This window comes from Pimephales promelas, chromosome 3 (genome assembly GCF_988280905.1).
Source record: "Pimephales promelas chromosome 3, fPimPro1.hap1.1, whole genome shotgun sequence".
Taxonomy (NCBI): domain Eukaryota; kingdom Metazoa; phylum Chordata; class Actinopteri; order Cypriniformes; family Leuciscidae; genus Pimephales; species Pimephales promelas.
The window spans coordinates 13,063,510-13,089,683 of NC_142771.1; the positions used below are offsets into that span (position 1 = coordinate 13,063,510).

At 38.4% G+C, this 26,174-nt stretch overlaps 2 protein-coding genes across 4 annotated transcripts in view; both read right to left on the reverse strand.

Annotated features, from left to right (window-relative positions):
- kcnt2b (potassium sodium-activated channel subfamily T member 2b) overlaps positions 1-17,753 on the reverse strand; it is a 96,163-nt gene extending 78,410 nt beyond the window's left edge. Inside the window, exon 1 of one of the 3 annotated variants that reach the window (XM_039687681.2) lies at positions 17,158-17,753. In XM_039687681.2, the coding sequence (XP_039543615.2) occupies positions 17,158-17,246 (89 nt within the window). In that variant the 5' untranslated portion in view covers positions 17,247-17,753. The remainder of the gene's footprint in view (positions 1-17,157) is intronic. The other 2 variants (XM_089128278.1, XM_039687682.2) reach the window with 2 other exon arrangements.
- A 1,052-nt stretch (positions 17,754-18,805) lies between these two features.
- qtrt1 (queuine tRNA-ribosyltransferase 1) lies at positions 18,806-26,153 on the reverse strand. The gene is made up of 9 exons (XM_039686739.2): positions 25,131-26,153; positions 24,958-25,026; positions 24,415-24,553; positions 22,133-22,327; positions 20,419-20,557; positions 20,234-20,309; positions 19,452-19,561; positions 19,203-19,287; positions 18,806-19,106 (listed from the first exon to the last, which is right to left on the reverse strand). The coding sequence occupies exons 1-9, from the start codon at positions 25,401-25,403 to the stop codon at positions 18,954-18,956; spliced, it is 1,239 nt and encodes a 412-aa protein (XP_039542673.2). The 5' UTR covers positions 25,404-26,153; the 3' UTR covers positions 18,806-18,953.
- Positions 26,154-26,174: the final 21 nt, after the last annotated feature.

Below are 26,174 nucleotides of genomic sequence, written 5' to 3' on the forward strand. Positions count from 1 at the left end.
TCCGTGCCTGCTTCAACCAAGCCCGTGACATATCCTTTAAAGCCATACTAACATCACAGTACTCAGAAAATGTAAAAAAAAAAACTCCTCACAAAGTTATCAGAAGTGAACTTTTAGTACAGTTTTTCCTAGTCCCCCCTACAAAATAAGGGAACTTGATGGTATTATGTGCCCTAACAGATCTTAGTCAGAGTAGTGCATGTATGTAATTTTTGACAGGGCTGGTGAGGTTCACTAGCCTGGCTGCACCCTCCTACGCACTTCCGCTCAATTTCATTTTACTTCAGTACTACGTCTGGGATCGCTCCATATCCTTAGGTTTCCAGAAATAAATTTTTTGTAGGACCAATCAGCGAATAGAGGGAGTGGCTGAGAAAGATGACGTTGATGTAAGCGCGTCAGTTTGAGTTCAGTAATGGCAGCGGAGAAAGACGTGAGAAAAGCTATTCGGTCCGTTGTTGGAAAAGAAACTGCCGAATATACAGAATTTAAAGCCGGATTGTTATCGTCTCACCTCTTGTTGCACAACTGAGGACCAAGTGAAGGAGGCAGAAAGTTTGGAAGTTTGTGCTGGCCAGCTCGTGCACGATGACCGTGACATTTTGGACGGACGGTTTAGCCTGGTGTTCGGAAGCCCCGAGTCCTGGCTGCTAAACTATTGTTGAAGATCCGCTCAGGAGTCATGTCAGTCGCTCATATTCCCAACTGTAACTTTACTGATTCTTGTGATGAATAGAACATTTTGAGCCCCTTTGTGCACTCGTGCAGGAGGTTGGTGTGTCAGTTTTACATGTTGTAAATCATACAAATTGGTTGTGATTTAAAAAAAATAATTGTCATAAATAAAAATTTGAAAAACCATACTTTGAAGATATTTGATTTTCAGTTTTAGATGGCAATGGTTGATTTGTTTTACTAAAAAAACTAAATGCCATATAAAAATGTACAAGCACATACTTTGAAGACCATAATTAAGGTAATTAAGAAACAATAAGACGTAATATGAAAAATTGTTGTTTATTACACATCTGCAGATAGAGACAGACTGATCATTCACCGTAGCAGCTAACGTTACAGCATTTGTGGCAGATCAGAAAACGACCACAGCGGCGTATTTGTAATGATTAGACACAGCTTCCACCGTTGGATGTATATATCATTGTACTTCTTGTCATATATACATTTCGAATTAATAATTGTTCCTAGATTAACAAAACCTGCGGCGCTCGTTGACTGAAATCCTATTGTAAACATAATCCTCTTCGGCGCGTGACATATACGTCACTCACGACACCCCGTTAGCGATTGGGTATGGCAGATCGCGAGTGACTTTGGGCAGATCCAATAGATTTGAACTTTAATAGTGAACCCGCCTACAAGGAAGGAAACGTTTCTCAATGGAGCGGTTCCAGACTCTATGTGGAAATGAAATGAACTAGAGTCTGGTTGAACCAGGCTAGAGGTTCACACTACATGAATTTAAAACGTCGGGCTGAACTGTGCGGTTCACACTACATGACTTTCTCTCTGAAATCAGGAGTGTTCAAGTTGTACAACAGGAGGTAACGCACTACACGAGCTGACAACAACTCTGTCACCCAACGATTCTATCTTGTCCACAAACACGTTTAGTCATGAAAAATTGTGTGATAAAACCATTGACAGTATAAGAAGTGGTGATAAAACGATGATAAAGCGAACCGGAAATGACGCAAAACAGCACGCACGCCAATATCCAGCGAAGAAGACGAACACACCACACGAATATGGACGTCAGACAGAAACTAGTGCTGCACACTGTTTGCGTGATGAAAAAATGAAAAAAAAGAAAAAAAAAGATTTACCTGGTGACCTCAACCTATGCCTTGGTCTGATTGGCTGTAGCTCATGACATCACTGAGGTTCAGTCGTGCGACAACTCGGGATATCTAGCATGCTAGATATTTTTCTGGCAAGAAAATTGGCGAGCATCACCTACTAATCCTCCCCGATTTGCACGCGATAACACCCTGAACTGTCGGCAAGCTCAACGATTTGCAAACCGGCTTTAAATCGGGATTATAATCATGTAGTGTGAACTAGACTTTAGTCTATCCCTCTTACCATTGCTTTAATCCACGCTTAATTCAATATGGTGTCTACACCGAAAAATGGCTAAAAACACATCTGAACTCCTGGTAATTCATTAACAAATATGAGACATTCGTTTTCACAACATTTTTTAATTAGATTTAGATTTTTTAATTAAAAGTCCCCCTGTGGTGAAAATATTTAATCAGTATTATATGGTCATTGTTAGTTTTTTTTCCCCTCTGAAATTCCCAGCAAAAATAACTGTGAAATACTGAATGCCACTACTGTGACACAAAATTACTCGTTCCATGATGTATGTTTTTGGTCATTCCACTGAACCCTTCAATTTTGGTTTCAAGTCAATTTTGGTTTCATTTAAGTGTACACAACAAGTGACTTGTTGATTTAATCCAGAGCTTTCCCTCTCTGAGCTGTATAAGCTAGTTCATCAAGGTCGATGCTAGACAAGGAGCTTAAAGAGGAATAATGGGGCTGCAGGGAGACGTCAGTCAAGTGGGAGACACAGCGGCGAAGTCGATAAAAGATTTAGCCTGTAAGACAGAAGGCAGTTATATGTATGGTAATACCAAGCCGAGTGCCATCGCGGAGCTGCGGGCCACTGCAGTCCCAATCTATCGCTTTAGAAGAACGGTGCTGCCAGTGAAGCACGTTCTGCAAAAAAAGGCATGTGTCTGAGCATGATAGATGGAGTGTGTGTGAATTTGTGTGCGAGGCAAGAGATGTTGATTTTATAATTTTGAATGTGATTGGATGGTGTTTATGCATGGGCATGACTTCAGGGTAAATCAATAATAAAGAGTGGCATTCATGCTCTCTTTATTTTAAGTCTAGTTCAAAGCAAAAGGCTAGACTGCTCCTTTCACAGAGAACTGTTGCATCAACCCACACCGGTTCTGAAATGCTCCAGCTAGTCATGTAATATTTCTGAGTCATGGGTTATTGTCAGAAACAGAAATTCTCTTGGTTTAATAGACTGGTAAGAATGTTTAATTTGGACCACCTGTTATGATCAAGGAAAGGTGCGTTAAAAAAAAATCTCACTAAAGAATATTTTAGTTCGGATCTCTAGAGTGAGGAAATGCTGCTATATTTTTAGTAGCGTGAAAGTAATTCCAATTTCAGTTTTCATAATTCTTCTTTTTCAACAGTAGAGCTGTAGCACGACCAAATTCAGTCTACACAATATCAGCCAGATTTTGTCACGATGATGTCTGGTGTTGTGATGATACGTAAAGGACAATGGGCGTCGGGACGCAAGAATCGATAGTTTGATCTGTGTCACGGTGGACGACAAGCGTCGCTTCACGATGTCCAGACAGAAAGACGACAGAATCTGTGACGTTGACCATTAGGAGCACAGAAGCTCTTCAGCTTTCAAACAAGCCAAAACAAAAGAGAGATGAATGTATTGGTGCTGCTAGGTGGAATTATGCAATGGGGGAAAGGTTTGTTGAGCAACAATAATCCTGCCTTAATGATGTTACCTTGAGGGACTACCATGATTGAGTGAAAATGCTGGCGAATCATAGTGGAGGCTCTTTAGCAAACCTGTTTGTTTTGCATTAAGCAAACATGTCATGTCAGATTTCTGAAGGATCATGCGACACTGAAGACTGGTGTAATAATGCTGAAATTTCAGCTTTGATCACAGGAATAAATTCCATTTTACCATATTAACATATAAAACAGTGATTCTAAGTTGCAATATTTCACAACATTACGGCTTTTACTGTAATTTACTGTATAAATTAAATGTTATCCTACCCTTTTGAATGAATCTTCCTGTCAGAAATGAGTATCATGACTTAAAATATTGAAAATAATAAAGTCCCCCTGTGGTAAAAAAAAAAAAAATAAGCTTTTAAATGTTATTTATGTCTATGTGGTGTTTTTAATATGCTTTAAGAAACATCATGTGCAAATTCATAAGTCAATTCCATAGCTGAGTATTTTCTCTTTAAAACTACAGTGAACTAGCCAGTAGGGCTGCACAATTAATCGAATTTGTAATCGCGATCACAATTATGGATGCCACAATTATGTAACCGTTTAAAGGCACAATTACAAAAAGTCCACTTATATTATTCTGTGTGCTTAGAATAATATAAGTTCACTTATATTATTCTGTGTGGTTTTTTTTACAGCTTATGTTAAGGGTTTTTTCCCCATTGTTTTAATTTTAGTTAGTGTAACGTTATAATTAGCATTAAAGCAACACTATCTAACATTGTTTACTTAAAATAATGTTTCCAAAATCTTATCAGTGGTTCATCAAGTCGTAACAGGGTGAAAGGCACTTCTGCCGTATCTGTCTGTATCGCTTTTACTGGCACTATGTAACTTCGGGGTTCGGTAGGAACCAGAACACAAAAAGAACTACAAAATTCGACTGCTTTATATCATGCACTCCAATTGTCGTTATTTAGTTTTTCTTCATTTCTGATGTCACAATACATCATCCTTTCATGAAATCATGTAACATACTCTACCTTGTCTGTGGACATCGTTCATTCTAAAGCCGGTGCTGGATAAACGTGCGTGCGTGCGACGGTAGGCTAAATTATTTACGACATCGGCAATGGACAATTTCATTTCCAACCAGTAGGGCGAACGAAGAGGAAAAGTTACTTGGTGTTACATTAAACCATAGAAAAGCATTGAACGTTTTTCAGGAGTTTTCAGCCGTTTTATTTTAATACAACAATTTGCATGCAGTCACTTCGAACAATGGCATAAAGCTGTTCAAAACATCATTCAATGTAAATTGTGATAATCGTAATTAATAATCGCAATTATAATTTCAAGCCAATAATCGACAATTATGATTTTTGTCATAATCTGTATCATTGAGAATGAGACTTGACCTGGAAACCACATGTTCATTTTCTCGTGGTTCATTTACGAATGCCCAGAGCCGTATTATTGGGTGCTAAGACTGTCTATCAAATGCGCCTGTACGTAGCTCATAGCAAATCAGTTCAATGATACCAGATGACGTATGAAGAGCGACAGAAAATTAGACGAGGAAGAAGACGATGGGTCAGAGATTTAGGAGATTTAAGTATACACAAAGGCTGTATCAAAAGGTAGCTTAGCGTCCGCTGCCAAGATGGATCCATAGATATATACAAACTGCTTCATTGTGTCGTATGTACGTCGCCATCGTCTTGCTGCTTCCTCCCCGTTCTGTGATTGGTTCCCTTTTGCTTCATGGTGTCCAGGCTGCCTAGCAGCATGAATAAAATCGTACTGCGGCAAGGCAGCATGGGAAAACCCAGGCTAGCAGTGAACCAAAAAAGTCTCAAAAATGCCATTTGAAATCGCTGGCGTTTCTGACGTCACAAACTACCTTGTAACCAATCAGGTCAAAGTGTGATTATCAATGAGTGGATCTCTGAGCTGGTCTGAGTGAATGGAGGCGGGGCTAATTTGCATATTCATAGAACCACATATACTAAATGAGAAAAGGGTGTAGAGTTACATTCAAGCTTCTTTTGTCATTTTTACTTTATTCACTGACCCTAAAAACACCCCCAGATGTGCAATGTCGCTATCGGTGATTTTTTTTTTTTAAATGACATATATTCACAGTGTTGTAGTCGAGACCACCTCACTCGAGTCCGAGTCGACACCGAGACCAGAGAGAGTCCATAGAGAGTCAGAGTCAAGACCGAGTCCATAGAGAGTCGAGTCCGAGACCAGAGACGGTCGAGTCCGAGTCGAGACCAGTGAGGGTTGATTACCTAATTTACTTTTATTTACTTAGAGAAATCCTTTTTTTATTTTACTGAATTTACTTAGAGTTTAAAAAATATGATCAGTTTAGGGTAAAAAGGCCACATAGTAGGTGGTGTTAAAAGTAATTTTATTACAATTTGTCATGCGCAGTTGCGCACTAGAAAATCACCAATCACTGGGCATGTCAATCAATTTAAAGAAATATTTTATTAACATACATTAAAGGTATAGCGGAGGATTTTCTTTTTCCGGGTGGGTAGTCTATACTATTGGTCCACCTAAGTGTCAATCATTCTGGTGATATGTTTACGTAAGGCCGTCGTAGGCTACGTGCTCATCCCTATGTAGTTTTCACTTTCAGGTGTATTATGTCGGAGTTACGGTTTCAGCCATTCCTTTGAAAATGGCTGAGGGTCGAAAGAGAAAAAATGTTTACGAAGTGTATGATAAGAAGAGAAAGGCCGCAGAATATAGAAACAAGACCAGAGTGATTTTGGGTGAATATCACACACTGGCGTGCGCTAAAAGCACAGGTTGGGCTTCTCACTGATGCCGCAGTCGCGAAGATTCTACCAGACAGGTAAAGTTTGGAGAAATCCATTTAAAGTCACTATTAAAAGTTAATGCAAGCTACAATGCTAGCCCTGGCACGAGTCATGCACCGCATAGACACGGTAAACATCTCAATTTGTCTAAAGTAGCCTTTTGACCAAAATGGTAAATGGTATCACGCTGAAATATTCTAAAACCTTGTGTGTTTATTATTACACAAATGCAACAAGCTACTTCTCCATATGCAACTATGTATAAAAATAACGTATTAACAATGAGAGATATTAGGTTAAGGACCAATGTAATAGCACTGCTTAGCCTATATGTTGCTATGTAACGTAATTGCGATTTGCAAAATAGTTTCCTCAGAACGTATTTCGTGTGATACAGGGTTGCACATATCATGTCTCGAGTCCTCGGTCACTCAATCGATCAGTATAATAAGTAAATAAAACACGGAAGGGCATTTGACATGTTGTCTTTTTTATGAATATTTTTGAGTTAGTTTAGAATTTGCAACATAATTGTGCATGGCGTAATAGACGTTCCCTCTCGGGAGCAAGAGTGTTGTGTTTTTTGCATTTTTTAAAAAAATTGGAGAGGGCGGGTCTTCTCTAAAATTCGGAAAGATCCTCCGCTATACCTTTAATAATCATGAAAAATATTTTTAATTGAACTCGAGTGGACTCGGGAATAATTCCGAGTCCTAAAAAAAAAATGTTCGAGTACGAGTCAATTCCGAGTCCTAATGGACACGAGTCCATGACAAGACCAAGACCATTAAAATATGGTCTCGAGACCGAGTCCGAGACGAGTCCGAGTCTCGAGTACTACAACACTGTATATTCAATTATCTAATTTTAAGTCTTTTTATAATTCATATTATTTTCCATTTTTAGAGACGTTTTCACATTAATATCCAGTGGGTAGGTTAACTTTGACGTTAAATGATCCTCAACAAATGAGTAGTCCCGGCCCTGCAAGTTTTCCTGTGTATTTTTTTTAAGTAAATGGGCTGTGAATGGTGTTTTGATTGACGAAAAAATTAAATGATTAAAAAACAATTCCTTAAAGAAAATACAGAGATAATTAGACCTCTAGATACTGTCAATAATGCTGGTTTTCCACAACGTTCCAGCTGGAGCAGACAAGGCTGCCTCTGCATCTGCTGCCCAGAACCACATTCTGAGCTCGAGAAAATCATGGCAACTCACATGATGCCACTAACAGACCAAATGTGCTTTTAGTCGTGTATTCTGTTAATTACAGCTGGGACTCCATAAAAGTCATTAGAGCCACAGTTCTGTTTATCTTTCAAGATTAAATAATGGTCTCCTTTTTTAAAACCAACACGAGTTCAATTTAACGGATATGCTGTAAAGGAACTTGCCAATGCGAATTGTAGTACAACCACAGCTCACAGCTTGAGCCTCCATTGTTGGGGGTGTGAGTTTTTTTGGAAGGTAAAATGGTTGGTTATAAGGGTTATCCGAAAGGGTACTCAAGAAATCTGAACAAACATGCACAGAGTACAGGGAATAATATGTAGCAGGGGAAATGGTTCAAAACGAAAGTTCAAAACACAAGTGTGTTCAGCAAGAATCAAGAGGACATAAGTGGCTAACAGAGTGTTGTGGCATTTATATGCGTAGGCATACGTGTGTTTGTGCGTGTGCACTAGAGACTTGTGTAGGAGATTAATAGAAGTGAGAGGTGTGAGACATGTGGGACAAGCTTTGGCTGCTGAATTAACCTGTCTGTCACTTTTAATCGGCGCTAGGCCTTCATTCCCCAGAACTACTGTCTTCTGCTCAAACCTAACCAAGTCCCTCTGACACAATGTTTGTCAGGAATTTTCCTCAAATAGCTACTTACTACCTAACGTCTCTGAGCCTTCTGTCACTTTCAGAAGAGTAAATGCAGCCTGAGTCTGACATAGTAAAAAGATTTCATATCCTTTCAGACAGCCAATGGGATGCTGCTTTGTCACTGGCAGTTGAGGTAAATCTATTAGGTCAGTTCTATTATACGTTTAGCATGATTTTGCAACGCTTCGTTCAAGCTGTTTGTTTACACAGACATCAGTAGAGCCAGGCCGATATATCGGCCGGCCGATATTAGGCATTTTCCAAAATATCGGTACTGGCAGTTATAATGGCCGATAAATTAATATTTAAAAAAAATAAAAAATAAAAACGGATGAAACATGCTTCAATCATCTCTCCTTAGCCTGTTATATTGAAAATGTATGTTTTACAATTTGCAGTATGATGTTATCTATTGCTAAATTATGGCTCATCATAGACTAGCTAACCACAAAGCTAGCTAATGCCACTATCATCAGTGGAAGACCGCTAACGTTAACATTTATGAGCTTGGAAACCACAATAAACTTTTTATGGCTAAATAAAGTAATGATTACTGTATTTATAACTAGCATATCTCTAGTTACAGTCCCTGCATTGTAAAATGTAAGTTATACTTGCGAGGAGTGAACATTTAGACATAGAGAAAAAGTATCAATTGTATATTGTGCAGAAAAGTTAGTTTTTCTTTTACACGTGTGTGAAATCCAACAATATTTAATAAAAAAAAAATAATAATCGGCCGATATATCGGAATATCGGATTTTAAAACCCAAAAATATTTATATCGGTATCTGCCTTCAAAATCCTTTATCGGTCGGAATCTAGACATCAGTATGGCACAATCACGGTAAACAACGTGTCAATGTATACTGACTTTGGTCCTGAGATGCAAATGAATGTTTTTAGGGAGCTTCATTCAAGATTCTCAGAATCACTTCACGTTAATTTGTCAAGATTAAACGTTAACTGGGCTATTTAAAAATGAAATGTCAAACGCTAACCCAAATACATACTCATAGCGTTTTGCTAATGCTAACATTAAGCTAAGAAAATGTCATTTCTGAAAGTTCTCTGAACTAAATGAATTCATAATGGTTTATAATGGTTTTTGATGGTTGTGAGGGGTAAGGGAACATTCCATTTGACAAACATTATGGGAACGTTACTTTTGAATGTTCTGAAACAAGTAGTGCTGTTCTGAGAACATCAATCAATAACTTTGTATGAACGCTACTGGAAGAAAGTTCATTACTTCGAGAGAACCTTGTCAGAATGTTAGTCAAAGTTCTTAGAACATTCTCTGTTAGAACCCACTGTAAACCAGATTTACACTTTCTAAATGACAAGGATGAACAGAACATGTTGCAGAGAAATTCTCTTGGTTTAAAGGGATAATTCACCCAAAAATGAAAATTCTCCCATAATTTAAATCACCCTCATGCCAATTTCCAAACAACTCCAGTGAGTTTCTTAATGAGGAAGAAATTAAACTAAGCCTTTAATAGAAAGACAATATAACTCTCCATCAAGAGCACTATTTCACCATCCACCACTGGACACATTCACATGGATCACATGTAATCCCTTGAAATGCAGTAAGCCACTGTGCATTGTCTATCTAGCTATCCATAGAGTATTTGTTATGCATGAAAGGAGGTGCTAGTGATAACAAGAAGTGAGGAACACCAAGCCATGGATCTCCAGGAAGGAGAAATTACGGTCTCTGACACACACACACACACACACGTCTGGTTTACCATCTTTAAGTTGTATTATGTTGTTGTCGTGGTTGATGTTATATTCAAACTGACTGGATTCCTAAAAACAACAGTGTATAAATGTGATGGGAGACACTATCTATCACTAAAACTAAAAAGAGGTTTAACTTTTGAGGTTCCGACACAAAGTTAACGTAAACTATGTTCAGTTTGATCAGTGAAAGAGTGGAGTTGTTTTCTGTAAAGAGAGTAATCATTCATAAACAACCTTAAATAGTAACCGACAAATCAAATAATGAAAGTTTTCACGTGCCTCATTACCTCAGTGACGTCAAAACCAGACTCATCTAACAACCCCCTATTGTTTAAGAGCTGAGGCCAAAGATTTGCAGTGAATGATGATGATGATGATGTACATTTTGGTCTTCAGGTCTTTGGTTTTCAGGCCATTTCAAGTTAGATTTTGACGTGACAAATCAGTGATATCTAAGCGAGTTGCTTACTTCCGTTTTAATTTTAATTTAATTTCCTTTTTCAACTCCAATATGTTGTTCATTCAGACCGATACTTGCGCATGAAAACAAGAGGCAGGGCTTATACACAAACAAATCATATCCAATCAAAGGCATTTCCTCTCATGTGACCCCAATAATTCTCAATCACCATCCATCAAACCCACCACACGCTTTATGGGTCTGTTAGAGTCCCCCTGTTGTCAATAATTATATCCCTTCCATTAGGCTAACTCATCTTTGATCACCAAAATGACATATTTAAACCCCCCCCCCCCCCCCTTGAAAACAAATTTCTTCATGCTGTAAAATAGCTTGAATGTAACTCTACACCCTTGCCTCATTTAGTATTTGTGGTTCTGTGATTATGCAAATTATCCCCGTCTCCACTCACTCGCACCAGCTCAGAGATCCACTCGTTGGCGATCACACGTTGACCTGATTGGTTACAAGGTAGTTTGTGACGTTAGAAACACCAGCGATTTCAAAAAACTTTTTTTGATACTGTTTGGTTCACTGCAGTTTTAAAGAGAAAATACTCAGCAATGGTGTTTACATGAAGTTGTACATGGTTTGTCTTTAAGCATATGAAGAGCTCTTTTCCAAAACGCTATAAATCCATTTCAATAGTTTTCAGGAAAACTACATTTTTTACCTAGACCCACACATTTTGTGAATATTCAAATTATCCTGTTGAAATGTTTTATTGGTTCAGTCTGAACATTTTGAACAATAATTATTAAATCAAACAACAATATTGTTAATGATAATTTAAAAGTTAATTTTATTTTTTTCCAAAACGCTATAAATGCATCCATTTTTTGTATCATTATTAGTAAAGTCATTTTTAGTAAAGAGTCAAACCTCAAACAAATAGTACCAATTTCAACATATGCATGAAAAAAACAAATTATTAATACCAATTTCAACATATGCATGAAAAAAACGAATTATTAAAAATGATCAATATATGATAACGATATTCAAAAAAGGGATGGGCACCCCTCCAGCACATGCACACACACACAGGCTACATAACATGTGAGCAAAGCGGAGCAGCATGACGCTTAAATATAAGTAAAAAAAAAAAATAAATAAATAAATAAACATTTCACATTTGTTTTTAATAATATTACATTACTTATTTTTATTATTTCATCTATGTTGAGTAGGCTATGAAAAGGGAACCGCATGAGATGAGTAAGATAGGATCAAAATTCAAAAGCTGCCCAATATCGGAAAATATTTGGAGTGCGTCAGACATGATTTTGACCACTTACTAAGTTTTGTTTTGTAGAAAGCTTGTAAATTTCGTTTCATATAAATTGTATCTTCATTTTAATAAATGTTTCATCGACAAATTGACTGGATTAATACATTAGAAGTAAATATCAGACAATATAATCAGGACACAGAGGCGCGCAGGTGAACCGGAGCGCGTCTCATAATATGAACCGAAACACCGCGATGCTTGCCTCACACAGGCCTGAGAACTAAGCTACAGAAAGCTTTAAATATCTACTTTTAAACAAAACAATTAAAAACTAAAATAAATTGGCAACTCTCTGCGTATGTAGGCTAATTCGAAGTATGCGTTTCTCTATGCGCGTTCACTGCGAAGATGGCGAGTAAGCATCATCAACTTTATCTTTGTTGCTGACACTGACAGAAAACACTAGTTTATTAATAAACAATTCAAATGTTTCATGCATAATCATTACTTTTGCCGGTTCTTTGTGGCAAGCTTTATGCATACGTTGAGATGCGGAATATGCAATTAAAAACGCTCATATGGTTTCTCTCCCATTTAATTAAATCAATATATGTGATTACTGATAATACAAATGGCTTAAACGATCTACTACTAGTCGACTAGAAAACTAGGACTCATTTTGAGGAATAAATGAACATAATAAACCTCTGTTTAGAGTGCCGCCGTGCTGGATTGTGTAGAGCGCTCATTGAATTTGACGATTTATCGTGTTTAGGCTAAAAACAGGGCTGGCGCTTATCGCGGCTTGGAAAGAAACTGTATCTTGCAGTACATTTTAAACAAGGAAATATAGCGATTTGGCATGAAACGTTGATGGAGCAGTGAAAGGGTTCTGTCCACAGCAGAATGACACGACAAACTCATTTTTTTTAAAAAATGGCGTTTAACGCGTTTTGGAAAAGAGCTCTTCATATTAAAAACACCACATAGACATATATACAACATTAAAAGCGGTATTTTCACCACAGGGGGACTTTAAAAGTCAATGTGTTTAGGGGAGGCAAGAGAGACGCAGAGTCCCGCTGTAACTTTATCGGCGGGTGTCGCTTTTGGCAGAGCCGGACAGTAACGGAGTACATTTACTTGAGTACAATTTTTTGTACCAATTTTTAAGTACCGTATTTTCAATTCCAGTGGAAAAGCGCCATTAGAAAATGTACTCTTGTACTCTTGATACCCAAATACTTTTAAAAACAAGTACTTTAGTACTTTTACTTAAGTAGACATCTCACTGTAGTCCTTTTACTTGTTCTTGAGTGATATTTAGCAAGATCTATCTGTACTTTTACTCAAGTATTGAAGCTGTGTCCGCCTCTGGCTGTTGGACAGTGTTACTTTAGAAAAGCGAGCGACTATACACTTTTTAATGTCACATTTTGTGATATTTGTTTTATTTTGTAATATGGACTATTTTTTCCCATCCAATTTTTTGAGGAGGCACTGCCTCCCTTGCCTTCTCAGAGGAAACGCCCCTGAAACATATGGATGGAAAAGAGCAGATGATGATTCTTCAGATTCTTTCATGCTGCAATAATAATGTGGATTGTATATTACAGAATGTGGATGTGTATTACGTTAATGCGAACATTCTGTTTACATGGGCATAAAGTGATTTGCCTACTTGCACTTTGCCTTCTGCCTTTACAAGGTCTTTAATTCAGAGCCGAAGGAGCCAGACATCCTTATTTTTGAGTCCTCAAGGAGCCAGGTTGAGCAGGTTAATGTTTCTCTCTCTCACACACACACACACACACAGAGAATTGGATTGTAAGCTTTATGCAGTGAGAGTGTTCAGTGTGTTGTCTGAAGAAGAAACAAGCTACTCTATCTTTATCAGCTGTACTACAAAACGCATCCACAGGGAGAGCGACAGACCACCGTGTTTTCCACCCCCGCACGCTCTCTGATACGCAAATAACATAATCAATCCCCAGTTGGTGAGAGTGATTAGATATGATTTCAATAATGAGATCCCTTTGAAACTGTCAAATGGAGGCTGTTTCAAATGTGGAATTATCACCTGAAGTGGTTGCTCCATTTAAGAAGACGTGTACTTTTAACCCCCTTACGAATGAGCGCTCGCCAATTAGTGCATTTTATACACCCACTCAGGAAGACCAGTAGCGAGGGAGAAAACTCATTCTTATCTTTCTAAAGGACTAAAGTGTTTCGGTCCTCCGTCCTCACCTAGCAACGGAGTGTCAAGCATAAAATGCAGATTTTTATGTTCCACCAACTGGCTAAATGGCACATGTGTACCTTTAAGTGCTGTGGCCCTCACAATATACCACTGGTATCACAGGTAAATTGACATTATTACAGAAAGCATTAAATGCTCAGTGGATTTGCAACGGTTGGCAAATTAACAGTTGGCAAATTGCTGGTGCATTTCGACGATATGGGAAAATAAAAGCCTGCGGGCAATTATTTCAAGTTTACGGTATTCGTTTTGTTCATATTACACTTTTATTGTTAGTTTGAATTAATTTGACAGACAGCATTCGCTGATGTTGATCAACCTAGCGCCATTCAGAGCTGGTGGTAATGTTGCCCGCCCGTATACCGCCTCCCATGGCCGAAATTGGTATTACGACACCTGCCGGGCCGGGGCTAGTAATTTAGCGTGCTAATTTAGGTTTATATCTCGGCAGCACTATAACTTGTCAGTTTTTTAATTACATCATTGCACTTATTTTTTCTCATTGTTTTGATGCATGTAGCTAATTTTTTTGGATATTTTTACCTCAATTATTACATGGCACCTTTAAGTGATTGATATTGTTGATATATTAGGACTGTCGAAAATAACATTCATTTCTGTCCCTGACTTCCTAGGTTGTTATGTGAAAGACTCTGGACCTTTTTGCAGGGATAATCCAAAGGATGTGACGTTTCAGCGTGCTCCGAGAGCCTTTATTCCGTCTGCATGAAATAAATGCTTATACAATGTTCAGGATAATGCCGAAAGAGCCATTCTGTACTAGCCTGGCAAGCCAGACCTACATCAAGATGTTAGGTCTGGGAGCTCACAATTGGCATGCCTCAATCCGAGGGGCGGGATAAACAGTTGTCTTTCAAAATCCCTCTGCACGCAATAGGATAGCGCTACAACCAACCAGAGCAACGATCGGCTGTGAATGACTGAGTCCCAAGGCGTTTTCCGTCCAGCGGAGTTAGTTGATATATTAAACTTTTGCCGTATCCGGTCGTCAAATCTCTGAACTCATCTTCCTTTTTTATGAACGGCATAAATGACGTTCCCTTAACGCCAAGTCACCCAGAGTCGCGTCCAAAGCCGATTTGAAAGACCGCTGTTCGCCAGCAGCATCTTGTTTGTTTTCAAGTAGCAGCGAAATCACGTGGAACCGTCACAACTCTGCTGTCATTATGTTAAGCCCGCCCACCAACTCTATACACGATGTGATTGGCCTGACCAGAGTTTGTTTTTTCCAGCTCGCAAGCCAACGGAGAGTTGCTAGATCACACTGGCAGCAAAATCATTTTTTGCTGCCGCAAGGGTTTGTCTAGATTTATAGGCGAATTATGTACTGCTTTCCTAATAGCTTACTCACCGCTGTCTTTTTTGTTGTGTGTTTATTTACATATTCATCTAAGCAGCGTGGATGGCGTCTGGTTGTTTGCTAACAGTATATCACTGTGCAAAAGTATGTGGCACATGTCTCTATGCGTATTGGCATATCCGGTCTTCATTGGCATACAATGGATAGTGGCATGGGTCACTGACATTATTGACATGTGCCAGTGGATAGTGGCACGTGTCACTGACATTATCGCGACACACTGACAGGACACCTGACTGACACCGGAACATGTCACCGTGTTGTGACACCCGCAGTAGTGACTGACAGATTAATCGAGCACCCTGACGTAATTGTGACACAAAATCCTAAATAAATAGCTAATCCTAATTTTATCATAATAATTAAATCTAAATTAAACGCATTAAAGTCAGTAATATTTTTTCAAACGTGTTATTTGTGTCACGTCCTTAGTTGATTCGTATATGCCACTGAATGTTTTGAAATACCAGTGCTACTTTATGTTGTTTATCTTGCAAAGTCACAAACTGCACAAATAAATCTATCCTGGGTCACTACGAATAACGTATTACAGTCACGTTACTGTAAACCTTTATATTTGCGTGATGCTGCACGGACGCACGCCAGTAAGTGTCAGTATGAGTGAGTGTAACACTGCACTAATTTTTTTGGTTGTTGAAATTTTTTAACAAATTTCATTCAAAAGTGATGCCCCCAACCCCCCTAGCAAGATCACTTTTGGGACCTCAGTAGGCTATGTAGAAATTCCTGCATAGGACCCTGGGTAGAGACCATTTGTGCACAAATATTTCATTAGCCGCTCCCACATTAACTTGGCTTAATCACTGTTATAAATATAAGGGGGTCCCCGGCAATGTTTTCCCCCTGTAAGGGGTCCCTGACTCCCAAATGTTTGAGAACCCCATAGAGAAACTTTCCAGAACGGTGCCTGCAGGTTATTTTTAACATTAAAACATTACAGGAGGGTTTGGGGGAACGTTCTGCAAACCTAAAAAGACATTCTTTTTCCAAAACAAAAACTTTCTTGGCTAACCAAACGTTATACATGTTTTAAGAATGTTCCCAGAACATTCTGGGAACTAAAATTAGTTTGCAGGGACTGGCCTTCTTTACATAGTAAAACGATAACATTAAACAAACATTTTCCACATTAATTTGGAGACTCGATGCATGGCACTCAGTGCTGTAAACTGCTACATTGAATTAAATAAACAAACAAACCGGTGATATAATCTGAGGTGTGCAAAACATCATCACATCATTCGACATTAGATATGACACAAGCATGCACAAACCCACATTTTTGTCAGTTCATCTTTTTCTGCTTTTGCCGTCTGTAAAATGGCTGTTAAGTCAAAGAGATCAAACTGTGACCACGCTGTATCAAAGCCTGCATAAAACAACTACGCATATATGCCAGGATAAACACGCAGACTAGAGCTAGCTAGCTAGACAGCATTTGTGGACATCAGGTGCTTAAGTTTTAAAACACAGCCAGACTGTAAAATAGTACAAACTGACACTGATATTAGTTGGCTACGAAAATAATTACACTAATTTTAATTCTAAAGCCAACAAGTATTGCATTCAAATGACCTAATTAATACCAATATCCAATACCAGTAGGTAATACTCCCAACTGGAATTCTTACTCAGTCAATGATATGGCTGTTTCTAATGATCACACTCATATAGGCTACAATGGCCATAATTCTATAATAATACCCTGTGCATTGCCTAACGTTACATGCAGTTATTTCAACTGGAAGCACGAATGTAAACATAAGCTGAGGAGTTGAAGTTGCTGTAACGTTAACTTACCTGTCGTCCGCCTGCCAGTCCCCGAGCAACAGGTCTCGGAACCGGTACCGCGGCGGCAGCGGCAGAACCTCCTTCTCCAGCTCCACCATGGTCGACACAAATCAATTAAAACGCCTTCGCCCTCGTTTGTCACTCCGCTGTGATTGCTTCAGTTCGCGCTCATATAATGTGTTGTCATCACTCAGTAACGGAGACACGGATCCACTATCACAGCAGCGACTGAGCAACTGGTGCCTCCCCGAGCTGAGCTCACAAAACACTGAGCGCCTGCCTGGACATCCTGCTCACATAAGCGGTTTCACATCAGCTGTAACTGTTGCCAGTTATTGCTGCGGTGCATTATTTCACCATTGTCCTGAATTGATTGAAGCATGTGTTGAAAGTTCATTTATTATTAATGTACTTGCAAGCCGCCTGAAGTCATTTCGTCTGCTGCGTTGTTGTGAAATGCATGAGATAGCGACAAGTCCACTCATATACATGGTCTGGAACTCAATCAAAGCTAACTGTCAGTCAAAAATTAGTAGCCTAATAGTGTAATGAAAATCCCATCTCCATCAATGCCATAAATGATTCATTTTTAAATCAGCTTTACCAAAAATAGTGCAGCGAATACCCAGGACATAAAGTGAGGGGGGACACCTGTTGCTGTGTTTGACATGCTCTATCCGCATGCATATTCAGTTAGCATATTAATGCAATCAAAATCAAATAAGTCAAATTTCCACGCTGGAGTCAAATGAATTGTGTTGTCACATTCGATGTCTCAACTGGAACAGAATCGAGTCTCTCTCTCCTGTCAATAACCCGCAGTGAGATCTTGAGAGCTCTGCCCCTCAGTGGCTGTTTGTGGGAGAAGCCCAATAAATCCTAATAAATCTGCCCTGCTTAGCGACTGAAAGGCTTCATATATATATAACATCAACCTTTAAAGGTTTTGATGGTCTTTTTACAAGCACATCTGTTCAGTTGAGGCGTTCGAGCGATTCTAATCGTGCCATAAAACACAATAAAAGAACACTCACGTAAAGGCTAAGGTGATGTAGGCCTACTTTTGGGGACGGAAATGAATACTTTTATATTAGCAAGAATGTATTAAATTGAGAGCAGTACAGTTGTTGTTTTTTACATCTATAATATTAATAAATGTTTCTTGAGCGCCAAAACATCATATTAGAATGATTTCCGAAGGATCACGTGACACTACTGGAGTAACGATACTGCAAATTCAGCTTTGATCACTGAATAAATTACAAACATTTTACAATAAATTCACATTTTAAATAGTGATATTTCACAATATTACTATTTTGATCAAATAAATGCAGCATAAGGGAGTTCTTTCAAAAACATTAAACTACCAATCCCACATTTTTGAACGTTATAATTTGTGTGTGTGTACGTATATCATAAACACACACAATCCCATAAGGGTTATATTTATGGTGTTACAAACGAGACTATATTGATGTTATGAATAAAAAATAAACGTAATATTACACATTTGTTCGCTCACCTGTAGTAATATTAAAAGAAAAAGGTAATATGATAAAGATATGCTGTTCAAAATGAAGACAAAAACTAAATATATATTCTATAAAAAAAAGTCAACGTTACCATTTCACATTTGATTATTTTGGTGAAAGAGCATAGATTTTTTAAAAGTTTTTTATTTACAAAACAGGTATATTTCACATATTATATGTTAAAAATGTAAGCATTTAAAAAAAGAGCCAGATCCATTAAAAAAAAACAGCAAGTGTGTTTCTTGTCTTCATGTTCCTGGTGTGGGCGTCTCAGCTGACGGTGATGTTGACTGACTGCAGTGCCTCTACAGCCCAGCTGGGGTACTGTTCGCTGGACGGGAACATCCTCTTCATGAACGCCTTCACAAACTCAGGAAACCTCTGATCTATGATGCTCTGACGCACTGAGCGCATGAGCGTGAGCTGACGTGGACAGGAAGAAATTAAGCGACCTGCAGTAATAAAACACACTGTGTCTAAACAACGTGTAATGCATCTGTCAGCCTGGTTGATAATTACCTGGTAAGAGATGTTATGGATGGTGATGTGATGCATGGCTGCAGTGTCGCTCTTGAACAGGGCGTGAAGGTAAGCCCGACTGTGTCTGAAAAAGAAAAAAGGATTCACAATCATCGAGATTTTGTATGAGACAAGTACATATCTGGATTCGATCTGGTACTATTCCTATAAGCACAGCAGACAGCTGAACATCAATTTAACAATAACGACAACAATTTAGTCAGTTAAATTCCAGACAGATGTCCATACCTCTTGCAGGTGGGACACTGGCAGTCAGGATCAATCGGCTGAAAGTCTTTAGCATATTGTTTCTGTTTGAGCTGCAGAGATCCCCAGGGAACTAAAGCGGATCCAAATCTCTGAAACAACCAGACATTGCCTCATTAAAATGAGAGAAATACTGACAAGATCATAGTAAACATTTATACTGGATTCATCCACTATTTCTACAGGTCTAAAGAGAACATATTAAGCCCTTGATTTTGAGTGATGATTATCTTTTCGGGGACCTCTCTTCCCAGTCTGTCAGTATCACTCTGTTTAGTTCCTTTCTCTATGAATCCCCTGCTTCTGAAACGCACAATGTGCTCTGATTGGTCAGCCGGATCATTCTGTTTTGATTAGTCAACTGGCCCGGACCATAACTGTGAGTTTCAACACTATTAATGCAGCTCAACCAGGCCCCGCCCCCTTTATTTGGCGTATGCCTTGGGCCAAATTTATTTAAATGAGGAATATTGTGACGTGTTGGACAACAATCAAGCAAAATATTTCTATTTCAAATAAATGCAGCTCTCTTGAACATATTAGAATGATTTCTGAAGGATCATGTGACACGACTGGAGTGATGATGCTTTGATCACAGGAATAAATGACATTTTAAAAACATATTACAATAGAAAACCGTTCACAATATTACTGTTTTTACTGTATTTTTGATCAAATAAAATGCAGCCTGGTGAGACTTCTTTTAAAGAGATTAAAAACTGTACTGACTCCAAACTAAACAGAAAGGGAAATGCATCACTCACTGCTGTTCGAGTTGGGAAGACACAGTCAAACATATCACAGCCCAAGGCAACACAGACCACCAGGTCTAGTGCATAGCTAAAACACACCGTAAAGAGACAATCAACAAACAATACTCACAAATAATGACACATCTACCAATAGTAAACGAAAGCACAAGCACAAATTCAAAGGAAGTGTGTCTTACCCGACTCCCATGAGGTAGCGGGGCTTTTCTCTGGGGAGGTGGTGTGTGCTGAGAGTCACCATCTTCCAGAAGTCATCCTTTTCCTCTCCCCCACTCAACCCACCAATGGCGAAGCCCGGCACATCACGCTTCGTCATTTCTGAGTGAAGAAACGGGAAATACATTTTTTTTAGCAAGGTGGAGAGTAATTATGTTTAATGCTTCTGGTTTGCGTTTGAAAAATGTTAGTGGATCACGTTCATAGTGTGATGAACTACATCTGTGGTTCCTCCATCTGTGTGAAACTGAGGAGAAGTGAGTCTGAAACCAGCTGGCGAAAGAAAATTGAAGAGGCCACTTGATTTGATTTGATATTTTGCCTCTTAATTAATGACATCCAAATATTTAGACGTGTCCAAATCCTTTACGGAGTCGGTGAAATGTATTCATGTTTTTGAAAGAAGTCTCTTGTGCTCATCAAGGCTAAATAAAATAACAGTTTTCTATTGTAACATATTGTAAAATGTCATTTATTCCTGCATCATTACTAGGGTTGGGTATCGAGAATCGAGTATCGATTGGAACCGGGACTAACTTTTCATTTTTCCCGGAATCGTTCAAAAGTTAAAATTTCGTTTCCTAGTTTCGATATTCACAGTCCGCCGACCAGAAGAAGAAACCGCTGAACAACACCAACGAAGAAGCGTCTACCGGAAGTGTTGGCATAACCGCGCGAGTCGAACATGAGTAGCTTACGTCGGCGGTCCAAAGTGTAGCTTCACTTTTCTAAAAATAACGAAATCTCGGCAAAATGCTAAATTTGTGACAAAAGGAGTATTTGTGACAGAAGGAGTATTTCCTTCAGAAAGGCCGTTGGTTAGCAAGGTTAGCTAAACTTTTTTGACCCTGCCTCTTAAAAGAATCGGAATCGAGAATCGTTGGGAACCGGAATCGAAACAAGGAATCGGAATCAGAATCGTTCAAATTCAAACGATACCCAACCCTAATCATTACTCCTGTCTTCAGTGTCACATGATCCCTCAGAAATCATTCTAATATGATGATTTGATGCTCTAGAAATATTTCTTATTTTATTTTAATGCAAATTTTAGGATATTGCATCCGATAAAACAACATTAAAAAAATTGACGGGCAGCCAATAAACCACAAGACTTTCCCTCAGGGGATTTCAATTTGATAGCAGAGAATCTCAAATGTTGATTTGGTCGTTTTGAAATGCCTGAGCCAAAGAAATAGGACAGCGTTTCATCGGTGCATTTATGACGCACATGTAAAAAGGTCACAGTGGCTTCCCTTGATTGGAGCAACTTTTTTTTTTTAAATTTTTATTGCTGATATTTTTAATCAGTTTCCCAAGAAATGACCATTTTGTTCTCTTGAACACATGGGAACTCTTTGTTCTGCGATATTAAAATCCCAACTTTGAATGGAAAGATTATATTTTTATAGAAATTGTGACTTTTTTTCTCCATGATTCTTTGATGAATAGAAAGTTTATTTGAAATAGAAATATTGTGTAATATTATAAACGTCTTAATCAAACTAACCTGTGCTGTGTCCTTGCTGAATAAAAGTGTTTATTTCTTTAATACGATTCTTACGAACCCCAAACTTTTGCCTGTTAATGGAGTTTTAATATGATTTTTACCATGTGCTGTCGCACTAATGCCACTCAATCATAACAGACACACTTCTGCAGTCCTGGAGCGCTCACCATCTAAACAGGCCTTGCGCAGTTTGGCATCGAGCCCCCCTTGAATGATGGCGAACAGGTTCTGTCGGTCCGGGTTCTTATTTGCCTTGATGCAGCGGTCCAGCCAGCGAACGGAGCGGTGCATGGCCTCCTCCACCCGCGGGCCTTTCACCGTACTACTGACCACGTCATCCAGCTGCATCATGATGTCTGAACCTGCACACAGAGTTCAACAAGCATGTGTGAGCATGACTGAGACGAGGATCTGACACACGAATCATCAGTGTCATTTTAGGTTCATTGATATACACTACATAATATACATATAGTTTTTATACAAGTTAGCGTTTGAATAGCACACGCTCTCAGGTCACATTAACGCATCATACGCTAAAATTAGGTGAAAGGAAAAAAGACCGTCTCTCTGTTTTCATACAGATTACATCAACTAGGAATAGTTGTTTTTATATAAATTGCTTCATTTAAAAGAAGAGAATTTCAGCTTCATAAAGAGAAATCTATCGTGTCTCTGTGACAATTTACTGAGTTACAAATAATTTTTCGGACGCGTTTCAGAAAGATTTTTGCGAAGACAGAGTGAGCTGAAAGCTTTATTTTATTTATTTTACAAAAACACAAAGTTTTGATGTTAGTGCACACAAAAAAGAAGACCCTCTATAGTTTATAATCATGTATTGATTTTGTTTATATGACCATTAATGACAAAGTATTTTAAGTCTATACTGCAGCTATGTGAAAAAAAAAAAAAACACCAAAACGTGGCGCCGCGTTACTCGACCTCAAAGGGTTAATGCGAGTTTTTATACTATTTCATATTAATTATATTTTGAATAAGTTTTTATGTTCATTTTACCCATCTTTATTTAAATGTGAAAGTTTTATTAATAAGTATGAAAAATGTATTAAGTATTATAGTAAAATATATTAAAGGTGCATTGCGCAAGTCTCTTGAGTTTTTACAGAACTATGCCCCCTCTGGCGACAAGCGAAACTGCAACCAGAGGTGTGTACGCACACGCACGCTTGCACGAGCTGTTCATTACAAAAGGAGCATCAGCCGCACAAATCTTTTGTTACAGTCATAATGTAATAAAGTTATAAATATGCAAGTCATTTTAAATATATGAAAGGAAAGGCATTCGAGTAAATTACACACTTATGTGTGTGTGTGTGTGAGGGGAAAACGGGTGTAGTAGAAAACTTCGGTTTTTGTTTCCATCTATCTTCATGTTGAACTGTTTTATGTGCGTACTGTATCCACTTACGATTGTATGATTATGGAAACACATTCATGAACAATACAAGTTATTACACTGTATAAGATCCCATTTGAGCCCTAGAGCCGACCGGAGATCTCTCCATTTGTTGAAAGCTTCCCGATGTTGACTCTCGTCTTATTCTGACTCCTGGCACTAGACAAAAGTTTTATTTTCTTTGTCTTGCGTGGAGTTTGCGTTGGGGTTTGGAATGAACTACAAGCCGGTCTCTTTGAATCCATCTTCTACTTTTTTGTCGAAAATTGACTAAAGTTGTGTCGCTCGAGTTCGCTGATACAGAGAATACCGGCGAATAAACAAACCTGTGAACACGCATGACGTCACGCCCAGTCTCTAATTCCGTCCCGAATCCCCTTATTTATTTTACTGTACAGGATTATAGAGGCAATCGCAGTGATCAGAGAAGGGCTCATTCAGACCATCAGGCAATTGTTTAAGCATGTATGGTTTAGAAAAAAACTGGTATTTTTAACATGAAATGTTGCGCAATGCACCTTTAAGTAAAATATATTAGTATTAAAAGTTTTAAAAAATATTACTGTAAAGTGTTTAATTTTAAACAATGTTGTTTAGTAATTTTATTACATCAAGTTAAACTAAATTTAAAAAGTTTCCGTTTTTTATATTTATTTCACAATGACAATTCTGTCATCCTTTAGTCACCCTCTTATTGTTTCAAACCCATATGACTTTCGTTCATATTTTGAACACAAATGAAAATATTTTGAATGAAATCTGAGAGCTTTCTGAAAGTTTATTCACCCAAAACTCTGACACTTCGAAAAGCTCATAAAGAGATCGTAAAACTATTGCGTTATAAGATGGACAGATTGAATTTAGTATTTTATTCACATTTAAAAATTGATCAGGGAACGAATATAGAGCACATCAAATATTGTAAACAGAAGTTCAACCACGACAACATGAGGGTGAGTAAATGATGACAGAATTTTTTGGTGAACTAACCGTAGTTTTAGTTAAGTACAATAACCCTGTGACCCGCACCGAGGCTGTTCTGTATGCCGATGGATTGCTCCGGGGTGAGCAGGATTTCCTTTCCATCGTAAGGGGAACGGAACGTAACACCCTCCTCCGTCACCTCAGACAGCTCCACTAGAGACACCATCTGGAACCCGCCACTGTCCTGTTAAAAGGAATTTGGGGGTGAAATGCTGAACTCTGGGATTCTCCTACAAACGGGTTTACATGCATTCAAGGTAAAAAAAAAAAAATTCATTTTGTCAGAAAGAATATACACTGCAGCATGACCTAATTTCTTAAATAATCTGAAATCGCTCAAATTTTATAACATTTCCAGCCGGCTGTATCCTTCGAACAGAAACTTTGCTAAATCTGCATTGGAAAAATAATAAAACAAACCATCACAGACAGCGACATATAGTGTTAACCCAGATCCGGGCCACATCTGGTACATCAACAGTACCAGATGTGGGCTGGGTCTGGGACAATACTACGTTGCTGTCTCTACGTTTGACTTTTAATAGTACTTTTGGTGTTTGGGAATAATTTGAGAATAATAATAGTCACCGTTAAGAGATTTCTATTCCACTTCATAAACCCGTGCAATCCATTGGCTTTCTCTATTAACTCAGGACCCTGTTAGGACACATACAACAACAGTTAAGTAAGTTTTAAACATAGTGCTTTGGTTCTGATGAAACACTCAAAACAAAATTTGAAGTATTTCCTCTCTCACATACCGGTCTCATGCCGAGATGATATGTGTTCCCCAGGCATATCTGGCAGTCCAGATCCTCCAGCTGGTCTACAGTGATGCCTTTCAGGGTACCCTGAGTGCCCACCGGCATGAACACCGGGGTGTTTACTGCGCAGTGTGGAAGTGTAAGTGTGCAGGCTCTTGCCTTGCTCACAGGACACTCCGCCACGATACGAAGAACGAGAGGAGCAGCAGAGGATGCAGCCTTTACTGATGCCATACTGTCTATACACTCATGTGTGCCGGGCGCAGCCATTTTGAATAGCGATTCATCAAAAAGATCCGACTCAATAGCGATTCGTCAAGAAGAGCCAAACGATTCGTACGCGAATCAGTAAACCACACATTAACCATGGTTTTGATAAATTAATCATAGATTTTGTAGAAAATAAATGTGGTTTACAAATAGAACATGGTTCAAAAAACATGCTTACTACACTTTACCTGTAATAAAACTATGGTTAGGGACCTTATTTATAAAAGTTAAATAAAACAGTTTAACGGATTATTAAAAATAATCAATGGATAATTGTTTTGAACCAACTGTTTAAAGGAACCGATTCGCAGTTGTAGTCGGACTTCCCTTCACAAGAAATGACTCATGAACCACATCAGAATCCTAAAATAAATATAATGTTGCATGATTGTGAGAATGTGATGTGATCTTTTTTTTCTACTACTGGGTATATAACAAACCGGAGACCCCAAACAAAATGTATTCATTGTGTTCTCATAGGAAGAAAATATAATACAAATTATTAAACTGTTAACATGGTTAATTTATTCATGGCTATTTTACAGAAATTGTATATTTATCATTGAATAAAATTGTAATTATTGTTTATTTGTACAATATTTCAACGTTGACGTTGAAACTAAATTGACATTAGAGCCGTCCAATAGCACTCATCAGCAGTTTGAGTCAAAAAGAAGGTTGAGCCAATCAAAAGACAGAACACACCAGGAAGCGCTCGTCGGACCAATCGGACAGCACGACATCGGTTGACAGGAGGCGGGACTCGCGTCA

Excerpts from the sequence above, each read along its gene's own strand:
- qtrt1 (XM_039686739.2), bottom strand. The coding sequence starts at position 25,403 with ATGGCTGCGCCCGGCACACATGAGTGTATAGACAGTATGGCATCAGTA. Across the intron at positions 24,554-24,957 it reads GGAATAGAAATCTCTTAACG|GACAGTGGCGGGTTCCAGAT; the intron begins GTGACTATTATT and ends TCCTTTTAACAG. Across the intron at positions 20,558-22,132 it reads GCGCAAGGCCTGTTTAGATG|AAATGACGAAGCGTGATGTG; the intron begins GTGAGCGCTCCA and ends TTCTTCACTCAG.